At 61.7% G+C, this 12,443-nt stretch overlaps 1 protein-coding gene across 1 annotated transcript; it reads left to right on the top strand.

Annotated features, from left to right (window-relative positions):
* Positions 1-4,250: 4,250 nt before the first annotated feature.
* Positions 4,251-7,444, top strand: CALM3 (calmodulin 3). Its single transcript, XM_007942889.2, has 5 exons — positions 4,251-4,326; positions 6,571-6,714; positions 6,849-6,955; positions 7,161-7,296; positions 7,416-7,444. The coding sequence occupies exons 1-5, from the start codon at positions 4,251-4,253 to the stop codon at positions 7,442-7,444; spliced, it is 492 nt and encodes a 163-aa protein (XP_007941080.2).
* Positions 7,445-12,443: the final 4,999 nt, after the last annotated feature.

Raw genomic sequence — 12,443 nt, 5'->3', positions numbered from 1 at the left:
GGCGCGGACGCGCGGCGGAGCTCGAGCTGCTGCAGCTGCTGCCGCCGCCAGAGGAGCTTGATCCCCGCGCACCGGACACCCCGGGTCTCGCCATGGTAAGTGAGGCTGGAGGACCGTGGGTGGGGGTGGGGGCCTCTGAGACGGGCAGGACCCCAGAGAGGGCGACTGGACCCGAAGTGAGAAGCGTTTGGGCCCCACGAGCCTCGGGGACCCTTCGCAAAAGGGGACATTTGAGCCCTGCATTGACACTCTGAACACCTATCGGGGCATTTGAACCCAGAGCGGTACGGTTTGATCCCTCCACAAGGGCTTTGGCCCTTCCAGAAGCGATTTTGAGCACAAAATGGGGTGTCTGGACCCCCAGATGGGCATCGGAGCCCTCAAAAGGGGCATTCGGGCCCCTGAAGTCTCAGACGGGGCGTCTGGACCCCAAAAAGGGCTTTTTAGCCCAGGATGGGACGTTTGGGGTGGGGTGTTCAGACCCCAGGGGACCGAAATAAGAAACGTTGGCCGAGGAAGACAGTTCGGGCCCTGATGAGGGCTTGGGGTCCCGAAGATGCAGGGAGCCGAGTGAGGCCGGGCTGCTGGGCCTGGGTGGGGACGGGCGGCCACCCCGCTGTTAGGGGGCAGGGATGAGGGGTCATGTCGGCAGATTAGACCTTTGAGAGTGGAAGGAGGGGGTTCTCCGAGGACCAGCACAGCCGAGGAGGAGGGGGGGGTTGGGGGAGCAAGGGTGTGGGGTGGGTGGCAGCCGGGGGTCTGGAAGATGCTCTGAAAACCTCGGGACTGGGGAGGATCGGGGCCGTGGAGGTGAAGGGCAGCTGCAGCGGCCGGTACTTGCCAGCATTAGGGGGACAGGGGACCCTGCAGTTGATGTGGGGGGGCAGCTGGAGAAGATTCTGAGGTTTTTAGTGGATTAAGGCCGTTGCACCAGGGAAAAAGAGGTTTTTTTTTTTTTTTAATTGCGCGGGTGGGGTGGGAGGAGTGTTGTGTTTGGGTCCACGAGGAGGTGGTTTCCAAGGTGAGGTGTGGGGGAGCACTGTGGCTGGGGCGGTGGGGGGGCTGAGGTTGGAAGGGGAAGAGGAGGAAAATGAATGGCAGCCAAGGTGGGCCTAGCTTTGGACAGGGGGCGTGGGTAGCTCCCTGGGAGTCTGCAGGAGAAACTGGGACAAAAGACGGTTGGGTCTGGGTGGGCAGTGGGCTGCGGAGACCCGAAGGAGCGGCTGTGGGGGCCCCCTCCCCACGTCTCCCCCAGGAGAAACAGGGTTGGACCAGAGGCACCTGGGGCAGTGGGAGCAGGTGGGCGGAGCTTTTCAGGCCCCTATTGCGCACTGAAGCCGCATGCAGTGAGGGTGGGGGGAGCAAAGTTTGGGGTGCAGGCGCTGAGCCCGCTTTTTGAAGACTAGGCACCTCACCCCTCGCTGCCCCTTCCAGGCCAAGAGAAGCGCTGGGTCTCCCGTGAGCTCGAGCTCTGTGCACCACTCTGCCTCTCCTGGCTTGTACCAGATGACAGTGCAGTGCAGTGTGGCGTCGGTGACAATCGGACGCCAATTCCCCGTGCCCTCGGGGTGGGAGCTGCAGACCTGAGCCTGAGAGGACCTCCTGAGGGCCCCCATCATTGGCCCAAGGGCCTCTTTTTCTCTTGAGGGGGCCTCACTGAGGGTTCCTGTTGATTTGTGCCCCTTGGGCTCAGAGAGAAAGGTAGCCGGCGTTCTTTGCTGCTCCCACCACCCACCGCCCTGCACCGCCCCCCCCAGGCCCAGCCTCCGGACCGTGCAAGCCATCCCCCCTGGCAAGGCCGGGGCGGCCAGGCACTGGCTGCTGCGTATCAGGTCTCCGATTTGCTGACACAGACGGACCGGATGGCTCCTCTTGCGGCTACTCCGTGTTCCCTAGCAGAGCCCTGCTGAAGGGGCCTGAGCGCTCGCAGGTGCCAAGAAGCCCCCACCTCCAAAACAGGAGCCAAGCTCGGGCCCTGACTGGTGTTTCTTTCCATCTGTGATCAGCAAGGTGTGGGTGGGACAGGTCATTGCCGACTGGCCTTGGACTTTGGCCTGCACCCTGTGGCTCCTCCTTGGCCCGGGTGAGGGGCCTTGGCCCTGGTTTCTGGTCTCATCTGACACTGTTCTCTGGCAGTGCGTGGGGGCTGGGGCAAGGCAGAGAAACTGTACCCTCCTCCCTCCCCCACCCCAAGATTTTTTTTCCTCCTCCAGCCCCTTGTTGGAGCCTGAGAGGGAGGGATAAGGAAACAGGAGGCCAGCTGTGTTATTTTAAAGGCAGTTTTTGGTGGAATCTTCAGGTCTTCGGGTCTGGCAAGGGAAGAAGCCCTGAGAAGGGGTCCCCAGTGACGGTAGCTTCTCAGGTTGTCTGGATTTTCTTGGCGGCAGCAGCCAGACCTAGAGGTCTGAGACCCAGAGCTGGGCCTTCCCTTTACCAAGGGTGGGGGACAGGGGTCTCTTGAACAGGAGGACGTGCTGGCAGGCCCCCCCACAGAGCCACGCCTGTTGGCAGCAGCCCCAGACCTGGGCATGGCAGTGCCTTGTGTGCGTCGGCCACCAGCAGTTCTGTGGGAAGGGCAGCCCCTGGCCTGCAGCGCCATCGGGGCGTCCGCTCAACATGTCGCAGCCTCCTTGCCGCCACCCCCCCTCCGTGGCCCAGCCCCTCCAGTGCTGCCTGAAGCTGGGGGAGAACTAGGCCCCCTCATCATGGTGCAGAGGGAGTGGGAAGGGCCCTGATTGGACGGAATGGAACTCTCCTCCCTACCGACCACCACTCATCTCTGATCTTCCGCTTCCTGATAACCAGGAGCCCAGTCTCTCGACTCACTTTCTTCCTCGGGTGTCAGGACCTCGAGGAGCAGATGGGCAGGGGCTCCCTCCTCGGCCAGGGTGCAGGCTGGCAGCAGTGAGGAGCCCAGCCACCTGGGTCTCTGAAGCAGCGCAGAGGAGTCTTCACGGGGCCTCCTAACTTTTCCCTGTAGACTCTTCCAGGATGTACATGAGTGGTGTGTTTCCTTCTCTCCTTCCTTCTTCCCCCTCCCTCTGGCACCATCACTTCCATGTCCCCTCCCAATCTGTCTGGGGCTTGGTTCAAGTTCCTCTTCCCTTTGGGGGAACAATGAAACACACAAAGCCAGTGGGCCTTAGTACTGGGGACAGGACTGGGTCGGGGGCTTCTTGCTAGCCTCCAGTGGGAGCGCTGGAGCTCCCGTGTACAATAACACACACACACACACACACTAGTTTGCATCCGTTTCTGGGACTGTCCCACTCAAGACTAGAACACCACTGTGGGCTTCGGAGCCCCTTCCTCCTGACGGGGAAGGGAAGTAGAGGAAGGGGAGCAGTATCTGAGTCCAGTGTCTGGAGGGGGTTGTTTCTTGGCAGCATTTGTTGAAAAACCAGGAATATTCTCTTCTTTGCTGCCGAAGGTGAATTTGGGGACTCACCCCAACACTGGGATCTAGCTCCTCACCCATAAGGCTACTGCCTCCTGCGTCCCGGTACACGCGGGGGGCGGGGGCAGGGCTGCCCCATGCCAAAGCCTGCATGCACCAAAGACTGCTGCCACGGGCTGGCCCAGGCTGCAGAGTGGCCAGGGCTGCCAAGGGTTAAACACTGCAGCGCACTAGGGATGCCGACTTGGGTCCTACAGCCTCTGCCGCAGGGCTGCTGCCCGCTGCACTCCCCTCCCTGACATTTGGCCCTCCTGCCCAGAGAAGCCAGCCAGAATGCCTTGCATCTAACCCTGTCCCCCAGAGGGCGGGGAGGCTGGGCCCGGGGCCTGACCAGGCTGGGCCCTCAGAGCAGCTCTGGGAATTGGGGCGGGGCTGGCGTGGGTCTGCCCTGCCCAGACGTCGTACCTCTGGACAGGTGACACACGCACTAGCAAAGCTAGGCCCAGCCATCAGCCTTCTGCCCGACCCAAGGCCTGGCCTGGTCGTGTCTGGAGCCTTCTAGAGCCGCCTGATGAGGACTCCAGGGCAGCTGTTCGCTTCGTGCAGCCTCTGGGGCTCCCCACTGCAGCATTAACACCAGACAGGAGACGGGCACCTGGGCCGGGCCCACAGCCCTGGCTGGAGATGAGCAGCCTTTGGGACCGGGCAGCTTCAGCGGGCCCTGAGTGGAGCAGGCCTGGGTTGCCAGCCCACCCTGGCGCTGGCTCAGAGCTGCCCTCTGGCGTCGGGAGGGCTGCCGCGTGGAGCTGGCTTCCGCCGGGCGGGCTGAGCTGAGCAAGTGACGAGAGCAGTGATGGCCGAGCGGCCCGTCACTCACTTCTCCCTCCTGCTCTTCCAGGCTGACCAGCTGACTGAGGAGCAGATCGCAGGTGAGCTCACCCACCCCGCGCCCTCCCCCTGCTCCCCACAGTGACATCGGGAAGACGCCGGTGTGTCCCCTGACGCCATGCCTTGAGCTCACTGTTGCTACGCGTTCAGGAGAGCGCACCAGTGCCCAGACACCCCAGGCTGCGTGGTCCCGAGGCAGAGGCCGAGTCCTCTCCTGGCTGTGGGTCGTCTGTGGTCTCAGCAGCGGCACCCTGTCCCGGCCGCTGCCGGGTGCTGCACCCCTGCCTCCCTGTGCAGTGGCGGGGCCCTGGCCCACGCTGGGAGCTGCCCGGAGCTGTCCCGTCGCCCCTGCCCGTGCACCGCCCTGGCCTTGCCCTGGCGTGTCTGCGCAGCGCCTCCTGCGTGCCCGTAGGTCTCGACTGCAGCGGCACCTCCGTGAGGCCTTCCCTGACCCCCCCCTCCAGTGGGCAGCCGCCCTCACGCGCCTCCACGCGTCTCCTCCACGGCGTGTGCCGCTCTCGGAAGGTGTTTTCTGATGTGGGCACGCTCTGTATCTCCCGTCACCAGATGTGAGTCCCTTGACTTTGGGACTTGGCTCTCTGCTGTATCCCAGCGCCAGGAACGTAGCTGGGTCTATTCCAGTTTGTTGGCTAAACAGATGAATGAAGGAGCCACCATCTCTGTCCGTCTCCCACTGAGCTACAGAAATCCTTGCTTCCCCATCAAATTTGTTATCGATGCCCCAAAACCCCTGGACAGGTCACAGCCACGGGAGGCACTGTGGGATCAAGAGAGGCTGCCTCTGTGTCCCCCTGTCCCCAGGCTAAGCTCCCTGAGGACAGAGAGCAGCTCTGCGCGATCACCATAGTCACAAGCCAGCACAGAGTAGACAGGGAAAGATGGGGAGGACGGGCCCTGGCTCCCGGCAGGCGACACGCTCGGTACTAAACAACCTGCCTTCTGGGGTGGGGGGGGCTCGCCTTCCTCCGGTCCCCACCAAATGCACACAGCCACACTCTCCGCTTTTAGCCTGTGGCCCCTGGGGGCCATGGAAACCCACCAGGGAAAGCCAGAGAGCTGACATGTGTCATGGTCTGGAGCTCAGGGTGTCCACGTGACCCGCTCCCTGCCCCACCCCAAAGCAGCAAGGCCTCAGCCTAGGGATGGGCCAGCATCCCCAAGGAGACATGCCGTTTCCCCCGGCCATAGGCGGGGCGGCCACAACCAACTTGTCACGTCTACTGCACCTGTCACCCACACCCCAACTCTGCCCTCGTGTAACACAAACACACACCCTTTTCACCCTGTCCCCATTAGCAAACCGTCCACCGCCTCACCCCAGCCCACACCCTCTGGGAATAGACTTCAGGCATCTGTTTTCAGGGGGCTTGGGGGCTGGGGAGCGCCAGGCACCAGCACGGGCCCAGTGGGAGGGCAGCGGCCACACACCTCTCCCTGCTCCGCAGCCAGCCTCCCTCGCCTGATGTGGCCCCAGCTGTGGCCTGCCCACTCAGCACCACCAGCTCCTCCATCCCCGTGGCTTGGCAGCCAGTCCCTCTCCACTCCCCCCACCCCACCTCACACACCCCCACACGCACCGTCCGTCAGCCGCGCTCTGCTGCCGACCACCCCCACACTGCACCACAGAGCTGCGCGGCTCCTCCGAAAGCCGCCGGCATCCGTGGCAGGGACGGGGCTGCGGCACCAGTCAGGGACAGCAGCGGGCCTGTGGGTCCTTAACAGGCGGTCCACAGGCCGCAGCCTCACCTCGCTTCCGCACCGGTTGACCTGGTCCTCAGATTGCCGGTGCTTGTCTGGAAGTGACTGTCAGTGAGGCCAGCCCGTAGGGTCCGGAGGTGGACCTGCGCCTACCCTCCATCGTCATCGGCTCTTGGGCCTCCGTAAGGATGCAGCTCCCAGCTGGTTCCCAGCGCGCCAGGGCACGGAAGCCTAGCCTCAGCCACTCCCCCACCTGCACGTCCCCCATTCCATGCCACTGTCCGTGGATTTCATCATTGGAAGGAAGGTGGCCCAGAAGGCAACTCGGATTCCCTGAGGACAGCCACCAGTCAGCCCACTTGCCCTGTCTTCACTGAGCTAGGTTGTTCACTAAGTAAGAGGGGAAGAAGGAAGGCTTCCAGCTGCCGCCAAGGAGAGTGGGCTCGTCAGAAGGGCTCTCCGTGTAGCTCACTCCCTTGGCCTCCTGCAGGGAGAGAGTCCACAGCCAGAGGTCAGGGGTTCTCTGTGGCCTCTTGAAACCTGAGCCAGTCCCCTTCCTCCCGCAGAGTTCAAGGAGGCCTTCTCCCTCTTTGACAAGGACGGAGATGGCACCATCACTACCAAGGAGTTGGGGACAGTGATGAGATCCCTGGGGCAGAACCCCACTGAAGCCGAGCTGCAGGACATGATCAACGAGGTGGACGCAGACGGTGAGCCCCCACGTAGCAGGAGGCCACCCGGCCCCAGGACGCCAGGGAGCCTTCCTGGGGATGCGGGGTGAGCCGGCGTCTCCTCTCCCATGGCCCGGGCCAAGAGCACGGCTTTCTCCCTCCCCACCTCACAGGCAATGGGACCATTGACTTCCCGGAGTTCCTGACCATGATGGCCAGAAAGATGAAGGACACGGACAGCGAGGAGGAGATCCGAGAGGCCTTCCGTGTCTTTGACAAGGTAAGCAGCCCCACACCCCGGGACAGCCAGCATGTCAGGAGGCGTGGGTGCCAGGGCCAGCTTTCTGCCTGACCTCCAGAAGCCCCCGGGACACTTCCCTGGGACATCCTCTCCTCTCCTGCTTGGGAGGGTGATGACAGCCCCGCCCCTGTGAAGAGCCCAGCGAGTGTGTGGGGCTTAAAGCCCTGACCCCCCACCCCCCCAGGACGGGAACGGCTACATCAGTGCCGCGGAGCTGCGCCATGTGATGACGAACCTGGGCGAGAAGCTGACCGACGAGGAGGTGGATGAGATGATCAGAGAGGCTGACATCGACGGCGACGGCCAGGTCAATTACGAAGGTGAGTTGGCCCGGCTCTGTCGCCGGGCAGGCCTGCCTGAGGCTGTCTTGGGTCAGGGAGGGCCGCCGGGCTCTGGCCTGGTCAGGGGCCTGACTCCCTCTCCCCGTCTGACCCCACAGAGTTTGTACAGATGATGACCGCAAAGTGAAGTCACGGGCAGCTGGCAATGCCCGTTTTGATTTCTCTCCTCGCGCGCGCCCTCTCTCTTCAACACCCCCTGCGTACCCCGGTTCTAGCAAACTCCACCTGATTGACTGAGAATCTGATAAACAACAAAAGATTTGTCCCAAGCTGCATGACTGCTCTTCCTCCTTCCTCCTTGAGACCCTTCCCTGCCCCTCATCTCTTCCTCCTGCGCTCCCCTCCTCTCCCATCTCCTAAGGCCTGATGCATTCATTAAGACGAACCCCCCATTCCCTCAGGGGAGCCTCTGCCCTCCCCCTCCAGCCCGGGGGGCTCTCCTCCGTTTCAGTTTGTTTCCTTTCGTTTGTCATCTTATTTGGGGTGCTGGGGTGGCTGCCAGCACTGGCCCGGGACCTGCCGGCGGAGTGCGGCCCATGCCCGGGTGGAAGGGCACACCCAGTGCTGTTGCATGTCCCGCCAGCCTGTGAGTCCGTGGGCAGCCGCCCGGCAGCCTCCAGAGCCAGGGCTGCCACAAGAGGCGTCCCAGGAGGACAGGGGTGACCGAGGAATCGTGGTGATGGCTGGCTGTGGCCCAGGAGGGGGTCGCCAGGCAAGGGGCTCTCGGAAACTGGCGTTCTCTTACCACTTGAGGGGCCGGCCTGTAGGCCGGGGGACCGAGTTGACAGCACTCGGAGCCCAGAGCTGCTCCTCAAACCACTCGCGATTGGCTTTCTGTGCTCGGCCTTGGGAGCGAGGGTCCCGCTCTGTGGGCCGCCCTGCGATGCGTCCACGCCCACGTTCCTAAAGCGGCCTCGAGCTCTTCTGTAAATACCTGGTGCTAACATCCGTGCCGCACCCACCCCACCCCGTCGGGTCCCATCCTCAGAGGGACGCGGGGCTGGTCAGTTTCTACTGCGCTGGCTATGCTTTGATTGCCCCCTTTTTATGCCCCTGGAAACGTTTTACTTTTGTCCAAATCCACACCGGGCTAGCTGAAGGGTGGGGAGAGAGAAGGTGGGCTCCACCATGCTCTCGAGAGAACGCAGCTGCAATAAACAGCCTTGCCGGCCCGCTGCCCCCAGGACGTCCGTCCGGCGGGGCGGCCTCTGCTCCCTGGTCAGCCGGCACCTCCCGCTTCTCCGCTCCATGGCGACTTGGCGGCTCCGTCACATCCGTGCTGTCTCTCGCGCCCTCCCCTGGCCCACCTGCCTGCCCCCACCCCCCAGCGGAGAGCATGATCCGTGCGTGACCTTGCTTCCAACTCGCCTCTGGGACAAGTAAGTCAGTGTGGCCGCTTCCCTTCCTCTCCTTCCTTCCGTTCATGCCTCGGCCTCTACCGCCCCCCACCCCGCTGCCCAGCTCGATCCGTGGCTTTTGCTAAGACCTGCCCAGTTCGGAGAGTGCCTCATCCACCTTCGGCAGCCAGCCTCCGAGGGGGAGGGGTGGGCCGTAGCGGGAGACCCAGCCGTGAGCCGCGGGCAAGGGCAGGTGGCGTGAGGCTGGACGTTTCCGGAGTGTTCTGGTTTTCTTCTTCTTTTTGATTTTTTTTTTTTTTTAAACCGGGCAATATTGTGTTCAGTTCAAGCTGTGAAGAAAAATATATATCAATGTTTTCCAATAAAATACAGTGACTACCTGACCCGCTCCGCCCTTGTCATCTGCGAGTCTCAGCCGGTGGCCTGTGCGCTGCCGGAGGAGCCGTAACCCGGTGCCTGCCTGAAAGGCCCGTCCCAGTCTGGCCAGCAGTTTCCCGCCTCTGAATCTGGTGGGATCACAAGGCCAGATGCGTCCAGTCAACTAGTGCTTACGGGAGGGGCCAGAGATGGCATGGCGGAGGTCTGGGTGCACCAGTGAGACCAGCCACCACCCTCAAGGATGGGGGGCCTGCTCACAGGTACACGCTCAATGATAGGGAAGAAGCTCCCAGGGCCACAGCCCTTGGGGGAGGACTAGGCCCAGTCGGGACATGGCAGGACTGAGCTGAAGGCAGGAGGACCAGCAGTGGTTGAGTGTATTGGGCAGGACAGGCAGGCCGCCCGGCCAGAGGACTAGCACAGCATGCAGGAGAACCCTGTGGTGCTGAGGCTGGGAAACGTCGGTGAGAGGTCCCAAGGGGCGCCTCAGCAGAAGGCAGCAGCATTCACTGATAGGGTGTCACTTAATCCATGGCCTGTTGTCTTCAAGGCAATTCCAGCTCATAGCACCCAGTGGGACAGAGGGTCTCCAAGGCTGTCAATCTTCAGAGAGCAAAGCCCAAACCACACCCACTGCCATGGAGTCTGTTCTGACTCACAGCGCCCCTAGAGGACAGAGTGGAACGGCCCCACAGGGTTTCCAAGCCTGTCATCTTTATGGAAGCAAAGCCCAAAGCAAACCCACTGCCATGGAGTTGATTCTGACTCACAGCGCCCCTAGAGGACAGAGTGGAACTGCACCACAGGTTTCCAAGGCTGTCAATCTTCACAGAAGCAAAGCCCAAACCACACCCACTGCCGTGGAGTCCATTCTGACCCACAGCGCCCCTAGAGGACAGAGTGGAACAGCCCCACAGGGTTTCCAAGGCTGTCAGTCTTTATGGAAGCAGACTGCCTTATCTTTCTCCCACAGAGTGGGCTGGTGGGTTGGAACTATTTAACCTTTGGGTTAGCAGCTGAGCACTTAACCCCTGTGCCACCAGGGTGTTAGGTAGACGGCCTAAATGTGCCATGGTACTGGGCACCGGTGAGAAAACAAGCGAGCTTCTGAGCTCCCTTGTGGCCACCACCCAGAGGAAGAGGGAACTTTAAGGGGGAAGACTTGAGACAAAAGCCCAAAGCTAAGCAAACCACCAAACAATGGTCGTTAACTTTCTGCAGGTGAGTGGGGATATGAGGAGGGTGCTGAGGTGGAGGGCGCGTCCGGTTCCTCCGGGGAGATTTCCCAGACTCCAGGTGTCCCTCCCTTCCCCCCACAGCACACAATATGCTCTGTGCCCCCTTGAGGAGCTCGGGGAAGGAACGAGCCTCCCCACAACCCCGGGCACCGGTCAGGCGTGCGCAGAGAGAGCGGTGGGATGCAGAGCTGCCTGCCTTCCACGCGTCTGCGCCTGGTGGGCTTGGAGGCACCGAGAAGCCCAGGGAGGCCAGGTGGGCCAGTCACCACGGGGCAGGGCCCACACCCAGGGCCTTCCCTGTGGGGAGGTTAGGCCTTGCCAGCTCATCCTGGGGGATGCCAGTTGTCAGAGCCCGTGCTGTGGGGGGGTGGCGTTGGGGGTGGCGCACCGCCTCCAGAGCCCCAGGTCCGGGGTCCCTTTTATCTGCTGTTACCCTGCCCTCAGCTGTGGACTGGCACTTGATGACGGACTGAAGCCAGTAAGTGCGGTGGACCCGAGCTCCGTCCCGGCCACCACTGCCTGCTTTAGGGTCCTGGCTCTACCATCTACTATCCTGACGGCCTCAGGCGACTTTCTGTCTCCGTACCTCAAGTTGTTGTCTGTAAAATAGGGGTGATAGTGTCTCCTTGTGGGACTGACGTGAGGACTGGGTGAGTCCAGAAGAACTGGGCCCGACATCCAGTGGTGCTCAGTAAGTGTCTTGTATTCCTAGGTGCAAACGGGTGACACGCTGGAAGGGGGGGGGTGTCAAGTGCACCCAGAGGTGACTCAGAAGAAAGGCCTGGCAATCTGCTTCCCAAAGTGCAGCCATTGCCGACCTGTGGATCACCGCTCTCTGGCATGGGGTCACCTGAGGGGATCTCACTGTCAGCCAGAAAGAGTCAGGACCCGAGATCCCTGCACCGAGCACACGGGGTCACCCAGAGTCGCAGGCGACTCGATGACGACTCGTTGGGTTTGGGTTTCATTCCTCACAGCCTCTCTGAGCTCTGCACCCACCACGAGCTCATCGAATCCTTAAGCCAGCATTCCGGCTGGACGCCCTTTTTCCCAGCTTGGCACAACGGGACACTGAGGTCCCTACTGCCCAGTTACAGAGTAGGAGGCGGTGGAGCTGGACTGAACCAGATCTGACCCCAAGGCATCCACACGTTCGATTGGTGGCTTTAAGGTCATTGTTAATGTCGGGCTGTCAAGCCAACTCCAAGTCATGGCCACCCCACGTGTGCAGAGTAGAACTCTATAGGGGTTTGAAGACTGCATCCTTTCAGAAGCAGGTGGCCAGGCCTGTCTTCCTAGGTACTTCTGGGTGGGTTCTAACCCCAGCCTTTCAGCTAGTAGTCAAGCACGTCACTGTTTGTGGCACCTAGGGTCTCAGGGCTTCAGAATGAATGGTAGTTAAGAAAAGAGACCGAGTTCAGGCAGGCCAGAGCCAGCAGGGAGGCTGGGCCGAGGTACGGGGTCCCTGTGGCAGCGTCTCAGGTGGGAGCTCCCGTCTCTGCAGCCTTTGGTGTCCCACAGAACTGGGCTCCGCACAGCATGGCCGCTCACTGGCGCCAGTGTGCGTGCTCTGCCTGTTACTGGATGTCCCTGGAGTAGGGACTTCACTTCCCCCGGCCTTAGTTTGCCAGTCTGAGAGGTGGGGACTAATCGTGTCTCGGAAGAAGTACAGCCAGAATGTTCCCTGCAAGGATGGCGGACTTCATCTCACATACTTTGGACGTGTTGCCCGGAGGGGCCGGTCCCTGGAGAAGGCCGTCCTGCCTGGTAAAGCAGAGGGTCAGTGAAAAAGGGGAAGCCCCCAACGCCATGGACGGACACAGTGGCTCGAACGTGTTTTGTCGTGTTGTATGCAGGGTTGCTGTGAGTCTGAACCGACCCCCCAGCACCTAACAGCGACAGTCTGTAGAGGAGGGTCGTAAAAACAGCCCCCTCGGCCGGCCGTGCCAGCATCTGATAGACGTCATCCGGGTTAACTACCCCTGAGCCACACTAAGCTTCACTAAACCACAGCCTCTGCTTACGGAGTGGGGTCCGTGGGTGGTGTAAATGGTTAACGCGCTCAGCTACTGACTAAAAGGTTGGAAGTTCGAGTCCGTCCCAGAGACGCCTGGATAGAAAGGCCTGCCAATCCACTTTCCCCGATTCAGTC

Source organism: Orycteropus afer, unplaced genomic scaffold, assembly GCF_000298275.1.
Source record: "Orycteropus afer afer isolate SDZICR_OR568_19922 unplaced genomic scaffold, OryAfe1.0 scaffold00099, whole genome shotgun sequence".
NCBI classification, from domain to species: domain Eukaryota; kingdom Metazoa; phylum Chordata; class Mammalia; order Tubulidentata; family Orycteropodidae; genus Orycteropus; species Orycteropus afer.
The sequence above is the reverse complement of the archived record's forward strand: the minus strand, read 5'-3'. Positions and strand labels throughout refer to the sequence as shown.

Coding starts and splice junctions, on each gene's coding strand:
- CALM3 (XM_007942889.2), top strand. CDS start 4,251: ATGGCCGAGCGGCCCGTCACTCACTTCTCCCTCCTGCTCTTCCAGGCT. Junction 6,956..7,160: donor CCTTCCGTGTCTTTGACAAG/GTAAGCAGCCCC, acceptor CCACCCCCCCAG/GACGGGAACGGCTACATCAG. Junction 7,297..7,415: donor CGGCCAGGTCAATTACGAAG/GTGAGTTGGCCC, acceptor CTGACCCCACAG/AGTTTGTACAGATGATGACC.